Source organism: Nuphar pumila, chromosome 16, assembly GCF_984573655.1.
Source record: "Nuphar pumila chromosome 16, dmNupPumi1.hap1.1, whole genome shotgun sequence".
NCBI classification, from domain to species: domain Eukaryota; kingdom Viridiplantae; phylum Streptophyta; class Magnoliopsida; order Nymphaeales; family Nymphaeaceae; genus Nuphar; species Nuphar pumila.
Window position 1 is genome coordinate 73,278,064 of NC_143264.1, and position 25,284 is coordinate 73,303,347.

Below are 25,284 nucleotides of genomic sequence, written 5' to 3' on the forward strand. Positions count from 1 at the left end.
AGCCTGTTGCAAGAAACGGCACCGTTGAGGTGCGGTGTTTGGGCGCGTAGCAGGAAGCTGTGCGGCGTAGACGCTCGCTGCAGGAGGTAGTGCACCGTAGTAAGCGTGCGTTGCAGGAGGTGGTGCGTATGTGGTATGCGTGCACTGCAGGAGGCGGTGCGCACGTGGTGCGATGGAAGTGCGCCATACAGAAGGCGCGCAGATATACTCACACGTTGCACGATCGGAGCACAGATGTTGCGCGGCTGCACAAGATGCATGCACTTCGCAGTAAGCAATGTGTGCGCTGATTGAGGCTGCACGGGAGTTCACAGGCATGCGGCGGCATATGTGCGTGAGCAATGTGCGTTGCGCTGTACGAAGGACCGGCGCACTTGCAAAGTGCGTGAGTTATGTTGGACGATCCTAGGCCTGTGCTAGCCCGAATAAGCATTGCTCAGTGGACAGAGTGCATGCGGCTGCTGAGCCTTCCTGTGAGGTAGTTATAGCCGTAAAGCCTCCCTTCGCTGAAACTGGACTAGGAAGACCTCTGCGGTGAGCAGAGTGATTTCTCCCGAGCGGCAGTCATTGTCGATCATCCATTTTAAGAAACAGCAAGTGCAACGAACATTGATTTAGAGTATGCGTTGTTCAAGAATTGCACTGAAAAGGCAAGAGGCGTCAAGTACTCACCTTTGCTGGAAGGTTAGCACTGCGATCTTGACGTCTTCGCTGCAATGAAGTGCTTCAAAGGAATTTGATAATCGCCAGATGTGTGATGGGCTCGATCTAGGCTTGAAGCGCTGGATCAATGTCAAATCCAACTTATCCAGCTTGAAACTAACTAAGATTGGCCCAAGGATGGATGCAAAGCACCAGCCAGAATTTCCCTAACAAGGAAACCAAATGCACAAGACACCAAAAGATAATACTATCTTCCTAAAGACCGAAGTTCACTTTCATTCAAAATTTCCAAAAGATACAATTCACTATACATGATCCTTATTTATAGGCTGAACAAAACCAGAAACCACGCAAAGAAAACACAACAATATTTCAACAACCACAGGTGGTCCTAGCCAGCTCAAAGGCGCACATATATTGAACCCGGCCTGCTGAAGTGATGCCCAAAGGCACACATACAATGAATCCAGACATGTTGATGTGGTGCACTCTCAACCGTACAACTGACTGACTGCTGCTGGCTACTAAGCTGAAGTAGCAAGCTTGCTGGCATCGTTATTTTGTACAAGCATCAACATCCCACGCTGGCAAGTGCGGCCTTATGTTGTTGTTGCACTTGCGTGGCAGCGTTGACCGATACAACCAGCTGCTCCATGCTTGCATGCATTCACTGTGGGTCACATCAATGGTCGGTGGTACGAACATGCCACCATGATGTGTGGTAGATATTGAAAAAAATCACCACATCACAACTGGTGGTGATTTTCAATATCACCTGATCCAAACCGGATAGGGTCGGTCCGCTTTGTTTCAAAGTTTGAATACGAGTTCAGTAAATTAATTAATTAGAACTACACCAAATAATTTTGTCAATGAATTCTATAAACAAACTAACCAAGTTTTTGTTTTCTTTTTTAATGATAAATCACTAAATAATAACAAAAAAATAGTATGCTTGACAAAATTCTAAAGTGTTAACCAATTGAATAAGTTAACCAACAATGCTAAAATGCCACAACTTCTCCTCATCGTGCATGTTATGCTAGTGTGTGTCACAAATATCAACCATTTTCTGAAAATCTCAGGATTTTATAGCAAGATTTTCCAAAACTGATACAATTTTTTAAAATATCACTTTGAAAATATTATGTTTCTATCCTGATATTATCATGTTATTAATGCAATATTTATTTATTTTTATATTTTATATTGTTAATATTTTTCCTTATATGTATATTTTATATTTATATTTATCATTTAAATATGTTGATTTGTTTATGAGATTTTTTTGAAAAAGTAATCTTGTTAGTTTAGCCCAATATTTTTCTTTGCCAAGAAAATCTTTATAAGAGTCTCCCTATTGGGATTTACAATTTTATATACAAGGTCATAACTAATATCATGGTTATCAAAATAAGTGAGATTCTGGATCGAATCGTAAGTGTTAATCAATAAATGTTCTTGAAAAGGGAGAAGCATCCAAGAGAGTGTCTTTGTAATTCATGAAATGGTGGACTCGATGTTAACAAGTAATAAAAGTCAGTGATATTCAAAACAAACTTGTCAAAGCATATGACAAAAAAAATACACTTGCTTGAGAACTCATATAACACCTCAATCTAGGATCTCGAGAGTCTGAGTCTGGTTGGTATTACTTCTTAGAGGGAAAGCATACAGAGTTCACACAGAGACAACATGGCTAAGAATTTTTTTCAATAACTCACATTTTTTCACAAAGTTTATCATTCATAAGGAAGAAAATCATAAGTACATAAGTGTTCAATGTCAAGAAAATAAAACTACTAAGTGCTCTGCTGAAGTAATCGATTATATCATGCTTGTGATATTGTGCCTAGAACCTATAGTTGTAATTATACAGGGAGTGAGTCTACAACCTAGTAAAGAATATTTATAAGCCAATAATAACTTCAACTTATAACTATAGTGGGCTCTAAGCTCCTAGTCTAAGTTTGGTTTTCAACACATCATACAAGGTTTGTATGCTTTAATTCTTACCATTTGAACTCTCTCAAACACTCACTCACACTAAACTAAAACACTAGGTCGACTATACTGGTCATAACCGTCTATGGGTGTAGCAATCCGCATAGAACACTACAATTCTATATGTTTGCTAGACTATGAACTATACACTCTTAGTGATCTCCGGATCACTAGGCACTGTAGTGAAACAAAAAAGCAACCCCACCGGGAGGTCTGACTCAATCTCAATCTCGTCATGGTTCATGCTACATCCTAACGATGATGACTTTCAACCATTCATGGTTGTCTAGAGTCTCAAATATTGTGTGTATATAACCCTAAGTCATATCTTAAGTTTATACATTAAACCATATTCTTAAGCTTGTGTTTCACTCGTTCTCTCACGAGTGATATCATGAAATGATCGCGACAGATCCAGCTCTCAATCTCATAATGACATTAGGGTTCACACTTATCTTATACTAAGCACGCAACGATGTAGAGTCCCTATATCCTTAAATCAATGGCAAACCACTCTCCATGGTAGCTGCACTCTGGCTGCAAACAAGATAGCCCTTTCCACAGGTCGTGACTTTATGAATTTAAGGGGTTATACATGTTAATCTCAATATAAAAGTTAAATTATATGACTAGAATAAAAGGATTCAAGTCTAATCATAATCTCATCATGATACATATTATTTATAAATTATAACATAGATATGTTATCACAAAAACAATCTCTTTTTAATATGCATGACATATCACTACTAACATGTGTATATAATCATCTCATTGCAATCATTTCATGCATAGTTATTTTATGCATATCATGTTCATACTTAAGATTTATCTTTTTAATCATGCTAATATACGCCATCAACAATAACATGCAACGTAAAAAGGTTTATTCATAACTAAAATTACTTATAATACCCCTCACCTCAAATACGAATGTTAAGCTCTAATCGCAATCAAGTCTCAAGAGGCACTAACAATAGGATTTGATCATCATATAACCATATTTGTATTAATATACATAACTTCTTATATTTTGATAAAATTACCAAAATACTCCTCTCAAATCGACTTGTTAGACCTCAAATTTTTTTGCCTCCTATTTCACTAAAACTAGAGAACACGAGGATTCTTCTCTACGATACAAGTCCAACACACCAAACATCACTCAATTTTGAGTTCAGAGTGCAAAGTTATTCCTATTTTACTTAATTAGATTTTGGGTATACATAGGAGTAATTTGGTTATTTCAACTCTTATGATTTGATCCAACTCATCCTAAGTCAAAATAGGTTTGTTATGCACTTAGAGTACTAAATTTACTAAACCTAGTTAACCCATCTAGGTTTGGTTAAAAAACTCAATTGGATCCTCAAATTTCAAAATTAATCACAAACTTGATCTAGATCCATTTTTTATCTAGATCCAAAACTGTCGCACTAGATCCAGACTCAGTTCTGATCTGGATCCAAAAGTAATCCATCCAGTTTGGATCCAAATCCTGCTTTGATCTGGATTTAGAACTGTCAAACTAGATTTAGACCTAGTTTTGATATGGAATCAACACTAATTCGAACCAGATCCAGTTCTGTTCTGGATCCAGACCTATCAAACAGGATCTAGATTCAAATATAGATTTATCTGTGTGAAAGCATGCACGAGGACATTCACATATGTGTCGGAGAAAATTTGTATATTTGAGAAGAAATTCACAAATAAGGGAGAAAATTCACATATTTAGATATTTGAGATAAAAAATTGCATAACAAAGGTGTGAAGGGTGAAAAGGTCCTTTTATAGCAAAAAAGTTACGAGAACTGAAAGTTTTGTAATCAGTTCTGTTTTTTAGCATAATTGAAATATCAAATGAACATGAAAGTTTATAAAATTTAACATGGATAAACTAGACACAAAATGGAAGAAACCCCTTTTTAGATAGAGCTAATCTAAACAAAATGAGATAAGATATAAGTAATGCTTAATGAGGCAAAATGACAGGGTTCTAATTTTTTATCAGAATCAAATATGAAATGTCCATAGAAATTGATAAAAATTTGCAGAGGAAAACTAGACATGCAGAGAAAAAAAAATTATTTTACAAATCTAGAAACTGATCTCCCATTAAGAAGATCTGATCCAAGCAAGTTGGCTCAAAACCTATGCAAAGACTGACAAAGAAAAATGACAGAGTTCTGGTTTTTTTATCTAAATGGCAAATGAAAAGGAAATAAAAATTTATGCAAATTGACATGCATATCGAGCGAATTTTAATAAATTATAGTTTTTCAAAATACACATCATTTTATTCATACAGTACAATTATTTTTTTGTTTATATATTGTATGATAAGAATGGGTGACAATGAAATGAGTATGACCCAATCCTGCCCCGTTGTGAAGTCTATAGGGTTAGGGTTGGTTAGAAACACTACAAGAAAATGCTAATTTGCAACAAAAATTTGCGACGAAAATAATCCATCACAAATTTATGATGGATTAGCTAGAGAAAAGTAGTCATCCGTAAAATTGAAAATAGTTACGAAATTAGCGACGAAAAAAACCTGTCTCAAAATCCGTCGCTACTTAGCGACAGATTCGCGACGAAAAAAATTCGTTTCAAAATCGATCACAAATTAAGCACAGATTAGCGACAAAAAAATTCTTTCATTAATCTATTGCAAATTAGTGACGGATATCGCGATGAACATTTTTTTTGTCTCTAATCTATCGCTAAATAGCGACAGATTTTGAGACAGAAAATATCCATCACGAATTCGTCGCTAATTTATGATATAAAAAGGCTCATTTAGGGCATGATCTCTCTCTCTCTCTTCCCTCCTCCCCCCTGCTTTCTCCTCTCTAAATCCTCCTCGGCGTTGTCGTTGTCATCATCGTCGTCAGGGAAGGTGGTCGATCAGATCGTGAAGATCTTCGCTATCGATCCGGAGGGGCGGAAGCATGAGGTGATGGGGTTGTTTCTGTTTATTGTCGCTATAAATTTTTTATTTTGGCAGTGTTTGGTGGTGAAAATGAACTCCTATGGGAGAAAATTTTGTCAACACTACCTCTGTTCTAATTAAGGTAGAACCGTTTAAATTTCACCAACATGGTAGCAAAACTCCACATAACTAGTTTGCTGCCATGTCGCCTTGGTGGAAAAATGAATCCGATGAAACTCACCCTAATTTATTGAAAATGAAAAATTTGAATTCAATCTAACATCTTTTGCTGCAACTTCCTAGCAATTTTGGTGCTAAGATATGACGATGACTTCTGATGGTTGAAAATGACCATGATATGATTCAGATTTGGAAACCATCTTCCCATTGGTATTTAAATGTTTGGGATGCCCAAACTGCTTGTAGATAAAATTTGTCCTTGTTTATTGTGGAGTTATTTCATTTATACCTATTGAATTTTCTTTCTCGTGTTTTTTTTTTTATCTATTGTACATGAAAGTATCTTTTTCTCTGTGTGTAGGAGCAATATATTTGTGTTTCTATTGAGTACTAGAGCTGGAGGTCTTGGAATTAATTTGACCGTTGTAGATATAGTCATATTTTATGAAAATGATTGGAACCCAACCTTGGATCTATAGGCAATGGATATAGCATATCGGCTAGGTCAGACAAAGGAGGTCAGTTTACCTAATATATAGCTATTTAATTAATTTTTTTGTATTGTTGTGAATGAATTGATTATGCTTTCATATGGTGCTTATCTTTTATTTTTTCTTATGCTCCACCTACACATAAAACCACCTTGGTCTTAAAAGAGGCATGGTTAGAAACTAAATTGTAGGCTTGTTCCCCCGTCCTCTCCATTTTCATCAGTTAATAATTCATCTCCTCAGTTTCTTACTTTTTCTTCTATTGCTAGGGAGCAAATTTAATATCATTTAGTATCATTACACAGTTCAAAAACCATGATATTTATACAGAAGTATGATCTCATTTTGAGTCAATGATGGAATTTTTTACTTTCATTATGTGTAGATCTTGGGGTATAGATGATTGCTTCCTTATGTGTTTTATTATCTCATGCATTTGAGGCTACTGTTTTTTGGCTGATACTGATCAAAGTGGATGATGATTTGGTTGCTTGTATTATTAGGCATGATTCACAATACGGATGCTTAGGTTTGTCTAGTTGTGAGTGATTAATGTTTGTTTGAATTATATATGCTTACTTCTATATTTTTTTCGGTGATTATGTACTCTACATGAATCTACACTGGCTAAAGTTTATCGCTTTGGATGCACTTTTTAATTATGTGTGCTGAAGGAAGGATAAAAGATAGTTTTTTGGCTAAACACTACTTGTATGTGTGGCATGTAGGTAACTGTCTATCGATTGATATGCAAAGAGACAGTTGAAGAGAAAATTTTGCAAAGAGCAAGTCAGAAAAATAATGTACATAAGCTTGTTATGACTGGAGGTCATGTTCAGGGAGAACTTTTGGCACCTAAGGACGTTATCTTCTTACTTATTGATGGTGCTCAGTTAAAGCAAAAATTAAAAGAGATACCTCAACAGGTTACTTCTTAAGGTTTTCTTTAGTAAAGTTAAAAAAGGTTTCCAAGTCTGAGTGGAGCTAGGAGCATACAACTTTTAAACTTGGTTTTATAAGATGCACATGAATGATGTCAAGTATATATAAAAGAGTTGCCTCAAATGTTTTTGCTTGAAGAAAACATTATATAGAAAGGAGAGTAACCATGTTTGAGCCATCTATCTGACAAATTTGTCAGGAAGCTTGCTGCTTTAGCTTTCGCTTTTTTGAGAAAGGGTTGATAGCTATTGGTTCTGCGCTCTGCTTTGGTAACAATGTTTGTCATTGTCTTGTGAGTCAAGTTGTTTTCACGCTAAGTGGCCCACAAAACATCGATCAATACCAAGCCAGGTTAATGTAAATTCATGTCCCATGGCACATTGACTAATTGTTGATTTGGACCAGTAACCAGATATGAAAGTGCTGCAATCCCATTATTTAAGTCTAAGAACACCATGGTTTCCTGATGCGAGCAAGGATGCAAAGGGAAAATCCTATGTGGGAAGGGTGATGTGTCAATGTATTTTATCTTCTCTTTGCAGACAAGGGAAAGGCAAAAGAAAAAATGGGTAACAAAGGGCATTCATCTTGATCTTGAAGGAGATGCCTCGTTAGAAGATTTCACAAACCTTAGTGGTGAGGACGCGGGTGGTGACCAAGCACCAGACCTGGAGAATGGAAAGGCACCCTGCAATAATGTGCAATGAATCTATATGCTATATTCTTTTACTTGTTTCTGGATCTTTGATTTTTTTCGTATGTCAGAACTCTTAATTTTCTGATCCTTTCTATCTCTGCGATAAACTTTGCATAGGAAAGCAAATTCTGACAAGCAAACACCTTCAAGGCAGCACAATTCTCAGAAAGTTTCCAGGAATGTTCAAGCCACAAAGATGGATATTCCATTGGATTATGATGAAGATTTTGGAAAAAAACTTGGACACTGGCCAGCCAAAGGGGAAGAGTCGGAAGAGGTCAAAGACAAGCGTAAATAGTAGCCTTGTCACTACATCAAATTTTGTACCAAGAAAAGCAGTGGATCTATCCAAGTTCCCACCTCTCTTTGACCCAACTTCTATTACCAATGGAGCATAACAAGAGGAAGAGAATTTATCCCTCGCACGGGACTGAAACAATTGATGATGAGTCTTTATCAGGTTTAAGAGCAAAGTGAAGGTGCTATCTTCATTCTGTTTTGGACGGGATAAAGGCGTTTACTAAACATAGGAACCTACATGGTGAAGCAATCAAGTCTGTAAAAGTTTATGGATATTGCATTGGTTTTTGTGGCCATTTCCATGAGAGAAGATTAGCAAGTGATCAGTTGTGGAGCCTGATTCAGAGTTTTTGTTCTTGTAGAAAGGGGGGTTCGGGGGCTCTCGACGGTGCGAGTCCCGCTGCATGGTCAGCAAGCGAGGGGTCGTGGGGGGCAGCGCCGCCTAAAAGATTTTTTTTGGGATATATGTATGTATATTTCTCATTCTTTGGCTATATAGACAGTGGACACCCACAAGTTCTGTAATGCTTCCTAGTGTTGAGATGCATTGGGTGTTCAACTTCCGGACTTGTGGTATCGGCAGAAGACCTACCTATTGCTGTCACTCTTCAGCAGATTTAGTTTGATTGTGCTGTTGTAGTTCACTTTGATATGCTAATTCAAGTTCAGTTTTGTAACTAGCTTGTTTATTGTTCTGCTAACTTGAATTTTCAGGGAGTAACTATTGAAATAACAATTTTACGGGAAACAACTTTCAAAAGTGTAATATACATTGTGTTGCGAGTTTGAGAGGGTTGATTCTGAAAATTAAGAATTTCATCACAACTGAAATTCCAGCCTAGAGTTCATGTTTTTAAATTTTGCAACGGATTAGCGATGGATATGTATTCGTCAAAATTCAGCAAAAAATCAGGCATAAAATAGCAATGCAATTTAGCAATAGATATTATCTGTCGGTAAATTTTAGCGATGGATTAGCGATGAATTTATATCTGTCGCAAAAATAAAATCAATCGTTATTTAGCGACGAATTGTGGCATTCGCAAATCCCTCGTAATTTAGCGACAGAAGTAGCGATAGATCTTTTCTATCGCTAATTAGCGACCAGAGAATTGCGATGGACGCTATCCATCGCCAATCCGTCGCTAACAATTTTAGCGATGGATAATGTCCGTCGCTAATCCGCGGAATTCTTGTAGTGAAAGAAGGGGCCCGGTTAACTATTCAGGTCAGACCCATAAGGCTTGATTATTAAATTGGCCAGGTACGGTTTATGAAATGTTATACCAAACTCGATTGTGACCCAAATTCTTGTTAAGATCTACATTTTTCAATGTAAAAAGCTTAAAAATTATAATTTTATCGGTTATGGATTGGGTCTGGTTGATGTAATTCTTATCGAATCTGGTTATGGTTTTCTTATGAAAAATTCAGTTGGAACCAAATCCGGATCCGATACCTAAATCGCTTAGTGGGATTGGACCCACCCATTTTAGCGTGGTTCTACCCATTGACACTCTTAATTGTTGGTTGTTGGCAAGAAAGGTAACCTCCGAAATTTGTTTTAGACCACGGCTCTTTTATGATTTTTGGATAAATGTAGTTTTCTTGGTATATGTTATTACATCAGAGAGATATTTTTGAATTGCCTTGAGGTTGGTGTATTGTGACCCATGCTGCCTAAAATACATTAGGTGCATTATCTATCAATTTGAAATGGTTTTACGTCGCTTCCAGGTTAGCGTACAACCATTAGTCACTATTGTAATGACACCTGTTTTTGTTGGTTGTTGTGATGGCCCATGTTCAGGGCCGGGTGGCCTCTTTGAGATTTGAGGGCACCGTTTAGGGCCTTTTATTTTGGATTGAATTTCAAGGAGAGCAGATTTGTGGCCACCGTCTGAAGCCTTTTATTTTGGAGGGCCCTCCAAATTTTGGATTTCAAAGAGAGAAATCATCAGAAACACTGTCTTCAAAAAACCCAAAAAAACATATCATAAATCAGTGGCTGAGCCAGAAGTTTTTTGGTTGGGTGGGCAGACTTTGGGTCCCAGGGACAATGCCAGAAGTTCCCGGCGATAACTCCATCGTAAGTGGGCTTGCCGAAGGTGGGTCTGTCCGGGTCCTCGGCAGAAGGGAGGGCTGCCCTCTTCAAAGATGGGTGGTCATCGATCTCCATGGCGAGGGGCTGACCACCGTCGTTGGCAGCCGATCTCTTTGGCTTGTTGCTGTTCTGGTCTCCCAGCCCTTCATCTAGACACCGAAAATTGATGGTGCAGGCCATCGGTTTCAGAGAAAGAGATGGTCGTCTTCTCCTGTTCTATTTCGGCCTTGGTGGCAGAGGAAGAGAGACATATAGAGAGAGCGAAAGAGAGAGAGTCTAAGGCTGCATACAGGTCGGACTACAGTCCAGACCCGTGCGAATTTAGGTCCGAATCAATTCATTTATGGGCTAATCAGAGACTCTTTTAAGCTAATGTATGTAAAAATATAAGGTAAAGTAACAAAATTACTAGATAATGTGCAAAAAACTATTACTGATATTATACCTGACACTTGTTCGAATTTTTTTTTTCGGTTTCTAATTTTGGGATAGGCGACCGCCCACCCCTGGCTCTGCCACTGTCATAAATGCCTTGCAAAGATATGCCTGAAGACCCGAACCAGGATCCTTGCTTTCAGAAGCAAACCTTCTTAACTTATGAAGAATGTTCTCCAGGAAGTGTGTCATGATAGTTCATCTCCGCACGGCTCCGGAACCACCAAGCCTCGAAGATTTATCCCTCAGGTGTGTCCTTGTGGTTCAATAACACTTTTAAATAAGAGAACTCTCGATGCACCGGAGCTTCAGGATGACTACTGTTTGAATATGCTTTATTGAAGCAGCAGTAAACGATTTGGCTATTGGTCTTGGAAACTCTGTCATTCTCAGGGATAAATAGGATGGGACTGCTTCTGAGCTGATGTTCGTAGATGAGGACAATGACCCAATTACACGCATTAATGCTTGAACAGTTTTGTGGGATGCATCAGCAGCTAAGCAGGTTTGCCTCTAACTTTGATGCCTCATTTCTGTTTTTAATATGATGTTGTGTTTGTATGCAATGGTTATTATAAAATTGCAAGGCCTTAAGAGTTTTTTTTTTTTTGCTCAAATTATTATTCAAATTTAAGGATTGATTCAATCTTAAATTTTCGATAAATGAAGTTTCATTAGCAACCGATTTTGTTTGATTGATTGATTTCGACATTAGAAAGTATGTTTTTTGGCTTAGGATTTAGCCCAAAATAGTTTTGATGAATTAGGCTTAAATATTTCATTATTTTTTGTATACCCAAAATCTCATTTTTAGTTTAAGTGAGGAGATATATGAAAAAAAACAATGACAAATTTTTATGTACAATCAAAGAAAATTTAGAACCTCATTCGGAGGCTTACTCTAGGGCCTCAACTTTTCTTGAGCCACCTGCTCATGTTGCCTGCAAGGCTGCAAATGCATTAGGTTTGATGACAACGCACCTATCTCGGATCATAATGACAACCGGTTCTCTTTTGTTAAATATTGTTAGCCAAAATTTTATAATTTTTTTTTTATATATCTTGCATTTTTTAGCAAAATAGGTAAAACATTTTATTAAGAATAAAAAACAATTTTAATTAATTTTTACAAAACAAAAAATAAATTTAAAGTTTAAAAATCAAATATAACATTACTATATGCACGCACATATTCTTGGTAGTGCCCGTCATTTGTACGGGCCGTTCTACTAGTATGATAAAAGCATAAATTAAAAAATAAGTGTGATTCTCGTAGCATGAAAAATACATGATATCCAAAATGTTTACTTCCATATTGGGTGAAGTAAGTTTATTATAATATTCGGCAAGCCAGTTTCTCATTAAATCCCATATGCATATAGTTTCACGATTTCAAATTAAGCCAGATTCTAAACTTTTCAGAAGCCTTAGGGGGGCATATGGGGCAGACATGCATATGCATATAGAGAAAGGGTCAGATTACCATCAAGGATGCCTTTGATGCCGTTTATCTGGTAATGAACGACACCCATATAATAACACTCATTGTGAACCGTGTTGATTGTGACTAGGGGTGGCAATCGGGTCGGGTTGGCATGTCAGCATACCTCAACCCGAACCCGACCCGTTTATTAAACGGGTCGGCTGTGGCAAACACGAACCCGACCCGTTTAATAAACGGGTAACCCGACACGACCCGCCAACCCATTTAATAAATGGGTTGGGTCGGGTAAACGGGTTTTCAGGTTCGCGGGTCAGGTTGGCGGGTTGATGGATCGGGTTGGCAGGTAGGCAGGTTGGCGGGTCGGGTTGACGGGTCGGGTTGGTGGGTCAGGCAGACGGGTCGGGCAGACGGGTTGTCGGGTCGGGTTGGCGGGTTGACCCACCCGCCTAACCCGTTTATTAAACGGGTCAGCCGGGTTGGCATACCCCCAACCCGAACCCGACCTGTTTAATAAACGGGTTACGGTCGACCAGTTTATTAAACGGGTTGGCTTAAGCCCAACCCGAACCCGCCTAAGAGGCGGGTTGGCGGGTTGTGTCAGAAATTGCCACCCCTAATTGTGACTTTAATGAATTTTTATTGGGCTACCTTGGTATATAAAGAAGTCTTTTTTGAACTCTTTTTATAATCAAGGGAGGGTATCTCTTTTGGATAGTGATGTAAGAGAGAAAGATTGTGATTTTGCTCTCTTGAACAGTTATTATTTGTTGTTTTGAGATTATATTGGGTATTATGAGAAAAAATTGAAAGAGCTAAAGAAAATTATACATTGACTTTTTTTTGAATGACCATTGTATACGCTTATGAGTTTTATTTATTCTCTCTTGTATTAATGATTGATTATATTAATAAAGAGAAATGGGTAAGTGGTTAATAAAATATGCATAATGATGCACGTTTAATGGTTTTTTCTGTTTTATCGTTATTTTTTTCACAGTTTTTATTCTACAAATGTGTTGAACATGGTAGATTTACAAGGATCATGTGTTTTCGATGAAAAAATGATATTTGGAGCTTAAAAAATTTACAAAAAAATTGGATGGTTGATTTTTTCGAATCTTATAAATTGTAAATGTAAGTAGATTTGTCTAACCACATGAAATCCTGTTATCTTGTGGTTATTTGTTTTTTTGTTGATTTATTGTGATTATATATATTTTTTAATCACATCAGTATCGGACCCAACATAGTGCGTCCGGGCCTAGAAATCACAAGTCATTCATTTTTATAACATTCTAATGCTGTCCATTGGGAAGCACAAAAGACATGAGGGGAAAATAATTGTGGCCCATCCAAGCGATGGGCATCTCATGGGTACTGGTTCAGATGTTGTTCATTTTGAGATCAATCTGACAGTCTGGCCTGAACCCATCTTGTCCATAGATCACCATGGACATTGTCAGTGACACAAGACCGTGTTGGGATGGACGGCTGATTTCATACTCATGGAATTTCCAGGTGCCAACCATTGGAAAAAACGGTTTTCAAGTGTTTTGCACTGAGCCCCAAATCACGCAAATTCTTTTGAACAGTGGATTTTGTATCCAGACGGTGATCGACCAAGATGGACGGTCGATATTGAAAATGGATACCTGATCCGATCTCTCGAATTGGGTCCGAGAAGAAGGCTGCTCCTTCTTCTGTTGCCACCTGTAATGTGACCTACTGCGCCTTTCCCACAAATTTTCTTAATTCCATTAATGCTTTGGCTTGACCGTCACATACTTTTAAATGTTTACCACAGTCAATGGGTCCGGCTTGGAATGAATCCAGGTGGATCTGGACCCAAATCTGACTTCGAGAATTCGGTACCCAGCCTGGATCATATTAAACTTGGCTTAGTCTGGATCATATCTGATACAGGTATGCATGGTAAGAGCCTGGCCCATTTGAATCAAGCAGCCAGTGGGTCAAGCATCTCCCAAACCCAGCCAAATATCACTAGTCGATATGTTTTGGGTCGGGTCCTATTGGTCAAGAAAAAGAAACTCATACCCAACCCATATAATTTTTGGGTTGGATAAGATATCCGACAAACAATGTAGCTCAAACCCAAACCCAAACCCACACATTACTTGGGTTCAGGTCAGGCCAACCCAAATAATATTTGGGTTATCACTTTTTGTACGCATACCCTCATGTTTGGATTCAGGCCCAGTCAGGTATCCAACGCAATCTTGATTCATTGGTAGCCCCACGCTTGATCAGGTAAAACTAAGAGCTGTAAATGGTTTGGATATGGCAGGATAATATCCATCAAAATTAAAATTCAAATGCTAAGAATCAAATCAGCTTCAGATTTGGTTCTAAACAAGATCGAGCGAAAGATGGTTGACTCTGAATCCAAATTCCTATATGGTAATGCAAATGGATTGCATTTCATCCAAATCCAAATACAAATTCAACAGAAAATTTTGATCTAGATGTGATTCCAAGCACGAAAGGGACTGATTGGATTAACCCAAGTCCGATCGCATCACACATCCATATCTTGCTTCAAGAACCACATTCGAGAATATAATTTTATATTTCAGATCATTGGTCCAACCCAACCCGATCCACTAGCAAATTCTGTCTTCTACCATTAATATTTTTTATGAGCAAAATTCCCAGATCTCAATCCCATCTAGAGTCCAGCTGGGTCTGGTTTACAGACTTCAAAAGGTGAGAACCAGACCTGAGTCCATCCACCACTAGTAGGAATCACGATCCATTGATTCTTGCCTCATCAACTAATCAACATGTATTTCAGAGGGATGCCAACGGGTCAGACACAACCCAATATCCAACCCAAACCCGAATCCAATTAGTCGGATTTGCAGAGCCGGACCTGTAAAGAGGCCAATGAAGCTTGGGCCTCAGGGCCCAAAAAAAATTTAGGGGCCCATTTTTAAGGCCAATGAGTATTGTTTAGGTATTTTATATAAATATTTTATATATTTTTATTTAATATAATATAAACATTTGAAATATTATATTTATTTAATGTGAATGCAAATTTTATTGTTATTTTGATTCTTTAAAAAAAATTCGGAGGCGCTGCCCCCCAAACTCCTACTATTAATAGGGGGGCCATTTTTTCCCTCGGCCTCAGGCCCCATAAAACACAGGTACGGCTCTGCGGATTTGGCAGCCAAATCCAAATCTGATTAATAATTGGATTCAGATTTGGTATTACGTTTTCATTGAAATCCAAATCCAGATCTGATTAAGTATAAATATCGAGTTTTAGACTAGTTGGATTCGGATTCGGTTTTATCTTTTTTCATCTGAATCTGATTAGGTCAGATCTGATTAAGTTGGATTCTGTGATGCCTAGATCAGACCCGAATCCCACCCGTTGACATGTCTTCAGTAGATGTAGATCCAAATACTATCGGATTGGTCGTGGTTTGATCGGGCAAGATCCGACCCGTTTGGATCCCTAATTTGTCCTCTTTTGGTTTTTGGAAAGTGGAGGGAAAATGCTTTCCCTCCCTCTTCAAACACAAAAGCTAAAAAACAAATATTTAAAAAGAGAGGGAAACTCCCTCCCTCCAAAAATAGTTTTTTCCCATCTCTCTCTATCTCTCTCACCATCAATCTCCGTCGTCAATGGCCGAAGACTCACAGCTGACGGAGGGCCAGGTGGACTCCGCCAGGTCTTCTTCTCCTCCTCCGTCCTTTTGCGATGATAGCGTTGTTGTTGTTGCTTCTCCTCCTGTGGTGAGTTTCTTTCTTGCCTCACTTTGAATTGGGTAGATTTTACTTCGATGGTTTTGTTCCTTAACTCTCTCTCTCTCACCTCGTCTTCTCGTTTTTACTGTTAGGGAGCGGGTTTGATGAATCTTGGTAACACCTGCTTCCTGAACGCCGTGCTGCAGTGCGTCACCCACACCGTCCCCCTCGTCAAGTCCCTCCGATCCTCCGGTCACAGATCCCGATGTAAGATCTCTTATTCTTCTTCTTATTTTGTCGTTTTCAATAGGATTGATGTAGGATCTCTTGTTAAAAAATCTTAATTCTTTTGTTTTTTGCTTCCTCTTTGAAAATCTGAAAATTTCTTTTCTCTTTGGTGACGTAAGAATGCGTTTCAAGCAATTCGTGCTGCCGTTTTCAGAATTTTGGTCCGTTTAAGCTTCTTTTTGGTGCGAATTAAGGGGAGAAGATTTTTGAAGGCGTGATTTTGCTTTATGTTTTCTGTCCTATGTTTTGATTTGTTGCCAATTTCTTGAGATTTTTCTTAAATTTTGGTTGAATAAAATTGTTTGTCTTGTGATTTGCTTGTACTTGTGGTGTTACAGGCAAAAAAGAGGATTTTTGCGTTCTTTGTGCTGTATATGATCATGTTGAGCGGGCTCTATCATCTTCTGGGGGGATCGTTTTGCCGAGATATCTGGTGGAGAACCTCTGTGGTAGGAAGCATTTTTCTTAGGGTCTCTTTTTGAAGGGTGCTTGATTTTGTTGCAATTTGAGAAATTTTGTGGCTTTCGAATCTTATGTAGGCGTTGATTGCTGTTTTTATTCAACGGATTAGATTCTTTATTATGCCCCTTCGCCCCCGCCCTCCCTCCCTCCCTTTTACAAGCTTGATGATTTAGAGTAACTATGGTTCTGTTGATTCTGACTCATTTAGTTTCATATTTATCGTCTTCTGTTTTCAAACTATTATGTGCGGATCCTTGTCTCAAACTATTTCTTGCGTCTTTTAGTTTGAAACCGCAGTATGTGACTCGTGAAGTTTTTCTTTACATATCTTTATGTTTTCACAATTATTATTATTATTATACCAACGGGGGCTCCGCTTGTCTGGCAAGAGCATTTAGTGCACGTCACCTTGTGTTGGGACGTTGCAAGTTAGAATCCCAATGGTATATGGTTGTATAACTGGTAGGGGCTTGCCTAATCCCAGCTCTCTCTATCGAAAAAATTGTTATTATTGTTGTTGTTGTTGTTATTTGTGACTAGTAACTGGCATTCTTTTATTGTGTACGGTAAAAGGATTTTTTGGTCACCCATCACCCAATGATTTTCATTACCAAATATGTAGTCTCAAAATGTTTATTCATCTCATTCTATATAAAGCTGAAGTCTACATGATTCGTTTGTACTAATTTGTTTCAATGGCTCAATGTTTAACAAGATACATGAATATTATCAATCTGCGCTTTGAGGACCATAATTCTGTTTCTATGAACTTGAAAGTTAATGAAACACACTTTGCCTGCCAATCTAAAACTTCTTCCATTCAATTTTTAGATGTATCCTCAGCATTCAATAGATATGAGCAAGGAGATGCACACGAATTTCTGCACTGGCTGCTAGACGGTCTTCACATGTCCTCGCTGCATCCTAAGGTGGCAGATAATACAACATTGTTGCAAGATGAAGATAGTTTTGTCAAACAGATCTTTGGAGGCCGTCTCCGAAGCCAGGTTAGATCAACAAATCAGCTTTGAATAATAGAAAGGCATGGTTTGATTACTGATTCCTTCCTTTAAATATATGAAGGATATTATCGTTCATATTGTTGAAAGTGGCATCTTGTTGGGTGGCCTTTGATGCATTGGCATGGTTGTCTTTTGGGTAGTTTATGCACTATTGCCTCTTATACACCTGATTCACTGTGTCTTTGTTATTCTTGATCGTTTTTCTCAGATTAGGTGCTGCAACTGTGGTCACTGCTCAGATACTTTTGAGCCTCTGTTAGATATAAGCTTAGAGATTGACAATGCCGGTTCTCTCATTGATGCTCTGTCATCATTCACAAAGGTTGAACTGATAGATGATCCCGATCTAAAATTCACCTGTGATAGTTGTAAGTGGGAAGTAGCTGTAGAAAAGCAGCTTACTTTGGATCGTGTACCTAATGTTGTTGCGTTCCATCTCAAACGCTTCAGAAATAATGGATCTGAAGTCGAAAAGATTGGCAACTTCGTGGAATATCCTTTGGAGCTTGACTTACAACCCTTTCTTAGCAGCCGAGATGATGGAAATGTAGGTCTTTTTCCAGTTTTAAGTTTCTTCAGTTCATGAATTTTGTTGGTGCTGTAGTGTGTGCTTGTTCTTATTGGCAGTCAAATAGCAAAGTTTTGTAGTTTTGGGTACTCAACACAGATCTGCTTGATTAAATTTTTGCAGCTTTTTTGAAAGTTGAAACTTTATCCTAGGTTTTGCATTCAGTTAATTAGTTGTATTTGTTCAAGCATTCCACCCTCTTAGTTTCCTTATGCTAACTTTCATAAGTAGTGAGTTTAACTTTTTCTGCCCCCTTGGTTATAGGATAATTGCAAGTATGATCTGTATGCAATTGTTGTACATACTGGAGGCACTTCATGCTATGGGCATTATTTCAGTTTCTTCCGTTCCTCCCCAGATTCTTGGCACCTGCTAGATGATTCACTGGTATGTCTACTCAACATCATCATACATGAGAACGTTTATAAGGCTTCATTCTATCTCAGCTAGTCAGTGTCAATTGCTTTTAATGTTGCTTCACAAACATGTATCGTGATTGTTGGAAAACCCATCTGTCTGATATCCATAAAGAGTTCATTCTGATATCATGTTTAACATTTCAAAATTTGAATAATTTGTGAGAAAGTGTCAAAATCAACCAACTAAACTGCATCTAAAATTGGAATCAAGGAAGACTTGAATCATTTAGACCAACAGTCTTTTAATCAATTGACTGAAAATTGTTATGCAATCACAAAGCATACTGACATAATACCATCATTCAATACTTTTCTTCAAATAATAGGTTTTTCATTTTAAATATGTCTGACACTCCATTTAGAAATTTAATCTTAAGTGAGGTATCTGGTTTAGAATCACAACCTTCAGGTATGGAGGTGCAAAACCATGAATGAGTGAAGGTGGGTTCGGGGTGATCATAGGTCAGAGAGAGAGAGAGAGAGAAAAAACCAGATGCTATTGCTGAAAAGAGGTAGTGGTGGTGAATTTAGATGACAACAGAAAAATATACAAGGAACTACAATGTTAATTCTTTCAATTCATGACTCTACAGGCAAAACTGAACAGTACTGAATACCAAGGTTGCCAGACTAGGAAGCGGAAGCGGGAAACAATATGGGAAGCGAGAAGCGATGCATTTTAAAATGTATAGGAAGCGGGAAGCAAGGAATAAAAAAAAAGAAATATAATAATTGAATGTGAATTCATAATGAAACACAAATAAAAACTAAAATAAAAGTGACTAATACTAAATTTCATGATTTTTTTTAGTGTAAGAATTAAATTTTTAACAAAATCTAAAAATGATGATTACCAATTTAGAGAAAGCACATGGAAGTGAGAAGAGTGAGAGAAAACACATAAAAAACATGAAAAGTTGAGTAAGATAACATATAAGATGAATAAATGAAGTGTGTGGAAAGCATAGGAGAAGCTTGAGGGAATCTAGGTTCTCATCAAGTTTTGGAAGCGAGGAGTATCGTGCTTCCGAAGCGAGGCTTCCCACCTATCTAAAAAGCTTCTGGTAACTTTGCTGAATACTCTCCTGATTATAAGAAGATTTGCTATTGAGAAATTGCATATAAGTTTTCAATTGCTATGCATTTCCTTTCGTTTTGTTAATCAACTACTTGTTACAGGTAGACACAGCCAGTAAAACCTCAGCTCTCACTCAAGAGGCATACATTTTGTTCTACAAGCGGCAGGACTCACCATGGTTTTCCAGCTCAATAGAAGTGAAAATGGAAATGCAGAAGAAACAATCTGATATGAACAGCTTCAGTACATCTCCTCAGTCAGTACTGGATGACACTGATGCAGTCTGCCTGCCGCTTTCAAACTGTTCTACAAGTGGTTCTGGCAGTGAGGTTGAAGAGACCCCAGAAGCCATGGATGCGTGTCCTTCAACTCCCATGCCAGCTTTCGAGTCCAACTATCTCGATGACGAGCCTGGTAAACGAGAGTCCAAGCATATGCTTAATTGCTTTTGATGCTTTTGCTTCTATTACAGGGAACTAATTCTATCTCGCAAATTACATACAGAAGAAATCTTCGAGATAATACGGCCAGGATCTGATCTTGAGGTTGAGAATCTCAACCCTCCAAAGAAGCCTTCCATCAAAACTCCACCATCGCTAGAGGAGCAACGTAAAACAGACAGCTTGAAGAGATTGATTAACAGAATGCCATGCTCGCGGAGATCAAGTTTAATGGCCTGCATGAGCCCTGCAAATGGATCTCTCAGTGACTGCTCTCAGGACAGGAAATTAAAGAGAGCCAGACTATCAAAACTAACTTCACCTTCAGTGCCATCTCCCAGGAGACACTCAAGGAGTGAGAGTGCGAGATCCAGCAGCAGCAGCGTCGTCTCTTATCAGAGCATCAGTCCACAGGCTTTACAGCGTGCCTGTGCTGCTGGTGCCTCGCACTTGGATATTGATTTTGAATGCTAGAGTATTGGTATTATGTCATTTTATTATTATCTGTTCAGAGAACTATGTTCAATTCTGTTGTATGAAAATGCATCTCAAGATAATAAATGTAGGCATTGTAACCCAATGTGCATCATACGCACACTCTCGCACGTGCACACACACACACACAGATCCTTGCTAGCAATATGCTACTCCTTGTACCAATATAGCTCGTCTTTTACTAAGTGGTAAATATTGGCTACTATTGAAGGTAAGGAATTGATTAAAAATCACTGTTTTTTTAGAAAATTTATAATTTTTGTAGATCAAATGTAAAATGTTAAGGATGCTGTTTATGACAAGTAATTAGGTTTTTAAAGGGGTTAAAAAAGTGGCAAAAATTAAATTACTAAAAAATTACATTTTTACATCAGAAAAGCACAATCCATGGCTTGATAGTTACCAAACAAACCACGCTGATCATATTTATCTGGTTACACATTGCCAGTAAACTTGCATGTTGCTTCAACTGTGATGTTAGCGCACCCAATGTTGTTAAGTACCTAAGTTTCGAGGGGGTGAAGTGTACACCTCATGTGAGAGGTGAGCCTTCATGCCTCTAGGCGCAACATTGAGGTGTTGCTGTTTATGAGGCGTGCACGCCTTGCTTGAGGCATGTGCATTGAGGAGGAGCCCACACCTCATATACTAAAAAGGTATTCATGTAAAAAGGTGATGTTTCACGTGGGCAAGTGTGTGCATTAAGGACATGCTTTTTTATTTTTTTAAAAGTTTAGTCTTTCTTTTCTTGTCACTTGGTATGGGTTTCTCTCTCTCTATATATATATATATATTGATTCTCAAAATTTTGTGAGTTTAATCAAATGAACCCTAGTTCCGAGTTGTTTGGTTCAAACCTTTTTCATTGTTCATTAAAAGGTCTGAGTTGGGGGGTTTCTTCTCGTGTTGCATATCTTGCCATTTCAATTTGAAGTATGAATGGATGTTACGTCCCTTGTTTTTTATGAAAGTTGTAGATGGTTATCAGGTTGAGCTTTTTTTTGTATTGTTTGGCCTACAAGGCATTGCATTCCAAATAATAATTGCAAATTTATTAAGTACATTTCTTTAATATTAGAATAGCTTGATTAAATAAATATATATATATATACAAGTGAAATACAAAACACTATAACCCAATCCATCACATGTTCATCTACTTCATGTGTGATTTTTTTCTCTCAATATTTGAAAGCTCAACATGAGCTATGCATATTTTCAATTTACTTATAAATTTAAAGTTGAATCAAAACTCATAATGCAAATTTATATGTTATGTTAGTTTTGTTTTTAATCTTACTTTAAAAACAAGTTGAATCATTTAGTTCTTAATCTTTAATATGCATATGTGTTTGAATGTACTTTTTGTGTGTATGAATGTAATCCTTTTTTAGATGAAAAAATATATGTTCTCACTGGTTATTGTTAGTAAAATACATAATTATTTACTTGTTTATTTATTTTATTATATAGTTTCATGTTTTTGTATCTTGTGCTACTCATTGTTGTGATACCTGCACTTCAACCCCTTGATACCTACACCTTGCGTTATTGAGGTTGTAACATTTTGTCTTGCTTCAATGCTTTTTACAACCTCGAGTGTACCTTTTTTTAGCCTATAGAGAAAGCATACAGTGAGCTTTTAGCATGCTTTTGAAAGGCTATAGTTGGGGACTTGAGGCTTCGGTACCATGTGTTTTTTACTCTGCATTTGAGTGAGGCTTAAGCTTCTTAAAATTATTGTATAGGGACGTAAACTTGCTAAAGTAAAAATGTACCAGTATGTATATTAAAAAATAAAAAATGAATGAGGAAGAAAAAGTAAAACTGAGTATCAATAAATGAAAGTGTTGGGATTATATGCAGTGTCACTGCATGGTGGGAATGCAACAACTTACTTGACAGCCATCCATCTTGGCATTTATCTAGATGGGTGTGGAGTCCATCTCGAGAAATGTTGAGATGGATGGTAATTCAGCAGTGGAGTTGCATGCTAAGCATGCAACACTGCTGCATAAAAATGAACTCATAACAAGTTAAGATTTCACGTAGAAGTTTTAAAATTGAATAGATATAAGCAATTTAATCTTTTACTAGTATTTAAAATTTTAAAATAACAAGAAATGCATGGGGGTTGGCTTAGTGGGGTGGGGGCCTTGGCTATTATACGAATAGTCAAGGTCCAATTCCCATGGGCATCACCCCTCTGCGCAAGCCAATGCATAGCATAGGCCTTGAGGGCAAGGGTCCTAGCTTCGAAGTTTTATGCAGCCGACCATGATGACTATAGGTCAGGCTGAGCCAGCGTGACCAGGCCTTTGTGCCAGGTGCAGTTTCTTTGGGTTATAAATTAAAAAAAAAACATTTTTGTTAAAAAATTTAATTGTATTAAACCTTTAAGCCTCAAAACCCATTATCTTTTGCCTCAATGCACCATAACCCTTGTGCCTTGTTTGTATTTTTAAAAATGCCTTATTAATCTTAATGCCTTTGGACCCAAGGGGTTGCCCACATGGCTTCAAGCTCATGGATAGGGAGATATTCCCATACCCCAAGTTTAAGTCCACGTGTGCTCACCCTGTTCCGCAAAGCGAAGTAGGAGGCTCCAATGGAAAAACAACTGTTGGTCAGGTCTCTGAAGCTTGGTGGAGTTTTTTGTGTAATAAATTAAAAAAAAACAAATCTTAATGCTTTTAAATATAGAAAATGATAGTATTATCCTTGACAAATGTCACACTTTTCTATCAGCCTTAATGAACCCTATCATTGTTGAGTGCGCCTCTATCAAATGATACAAATATGCATAAAGCTTTTTGAAGGAGTCTTCATATGAACCATATATCTCTTTCTTTGTGCGTTCACATCCAGACCATGCTTGTGTGTACTTAATCTCCATACTTTTATCATGATTGATATCATTGATAATTTTTTTTGGAGTCAACTTTGGGTTATCATGTAAACATTAATGAATAACACATGCAATTCATGCAACATACACTTTCTTCACTCAAAGGTTACCCAATGATCCACCATAAATATGTTTTTTTATGTTTCTTCGCTTGAAAAAATGTTGCTTCATGCACTTTTATGCAATGGATCTTTCAACGGCAATCACACATAGTCTGCAAGTTATTTCTCATACATACGACATTCACTCTATTATTGTCGCTCGTCATGAATTTTGATTTATAGTTATTCCTGATCAAATGATCTTTTAAAAAATCTTGGCAGTGTTTTAGATCATTAAATCTTTATCTTTCAACAATGTCTCTATCACTTAAGCTTGTTGTTAGCCATTGAAAATAGTCTAGATCATTAAGTTTTTTGTTATGTAACTCGTCAATCAATTGAGATGCCTCAATTTCAATGGTTTTCAATTGATCTTCATTGTATGAGAACCTATTCAACAATGCCACATTTGTATAAAAGCAAAAAACAATTCTAAAGCCCAATAAATACTCATATAGCTTGTATAAAATACCAAAAATTCTATTTTTAATTGCTATTTGTGCATTATTTTCATTCATGATTAATTATCCCACGCCGTCAGTGTTTTTGTTTTCTCCTATTCTTTCTAAGTCATCATCATTTGACATTGTATAATCATCATCATCATTTGATTTTTCACTATCAACATGATCACTGCTACGACTAATTGACTATTCATATGTATAAACTAAATCAAAACTCATTATATTATTTATCACTTTATTTGCTTTCATACATACAACATTCTTGTATTTATAAATTTCAATATTAATCATAAAAATAATACCTTCAATATCACACCTACATCTCAAGCATAAATTACAAAGTCCAACTTGTACCTATTTATGTTTTATGCATTATCTGTAGTGATCCTCTAATTATGTATAACATCAATTATTCACAGAGGTTCTTCATTACCTGTACGTCGAACATCTATATCTCTAATTGTTTCGGGTAACTGCGTGCTCTCTGCATGCATGTTAAAAATATCAATATCAACCATAGTTTGGGACAATTAAATATTCATCAAATGATTGTGCTAAATAGATGGTGTCTGAGATAAATACACATTTTTACATGATTTTTGTCATTCTTACTAGCAATTACTCATTGTTTAACTTTGTGAGCCTCTAAGTAAACATCACAACTAAATAACATCGATTCTATGTCATTATCGTTCAAAACATCTATCCATATTTGTTGGTTGTCTATATTTAAAGAATAACTATATTGAAGGGTCAATAAGTCTTTCATATATTTAGTTTTACGTGTTGATAGCTAGTTGATTTGGGTTAGTTGTGGACCTCTCAAGTATGATTCTACAATTAACGCAGCTGGGCTAGATGCAGATATTCTCAAATCCAAACCAAACAAACTGGTATCCACTTTAGAATAACATCTAGACATACTCGGGTGTGAAGAGCTTGAATGCAAGATATATCATCATTGATCTTAATCCATATCTAAATTTTAAGCAATAAGCGTTGAAGATAAGGATAAAAGATCTCACCACCTCATGCTTCCTTAATCTTTTTCTTAGGAAACTTGTTTAACAGTTATGGCAGTTTCTTTTTTTTTCTGATTTGTTATCTTGGCTCGTCTTTATCCCACA

At 37.2% G+C, this 25,284-nt stretch overlaps 1 protein-coding gene across 4 annotated transcripts; it reads left to right on the top strand.

Annotated features, from left to right (window-relative positions):
- The first annotated feature begins 10,252 nt into the window (after positions 1 to 10,252).
- Positions 10,253 to 20,691, top strand: LOC149813568 (ubiquitin carboxyl-terminal hydrolase 21-like). Of its 4 annotated transcripts, none has more exons than XM_089991885.1 (11): positions 10,253 to 10,707; positions 10,809 to 11,000; positions 11,102 to 11,256; positions 15,860 to 15,960; positions 16,065 to 16,179; positions 16,539 to 16,649; positions 17,494 to 17,669; positions 17,893 to 18,231; positions 18,517 to 18,639; positions 19,851 to 20,163; positions 20,254 to 20,691. In XM_089991885.1, exons 5-11 carry the CDS (start codon positions 16,077 to 16,079, stop codon positions 20,661 to 20,663), a joined length of 1,575 nt encoding a protein of 524 aa, XP_089848011.1. In that variant the 5' UTR covers positions 10,253 to 10,707; positions 10,809 to 11,000; positions 11,102 to 11,256; positions 15,860 to 15,960; positions 16,065 to 16,076; the 3' UTR covers positions 20,664 to 20,691. The 4 variants fall into 4 exon arrangements, with proteins under 4 accessions (XP_089848011.1, XP_089848010.1, XP_089848008.1 ...); XM_089991884.1 differs by having other exon boundaries at positions 11,145 to 11,256; XM_089991882.1 differs by lacking the exons at positions 10,253 to 10,707; positions 10,809 to 11,000; positions 11,102 to 11,256 and having other exon boundaries at positions 13,164 to 15,960.
- Positions 20,692 to 25,284: the final 4,593 nt, after the last annotated feature.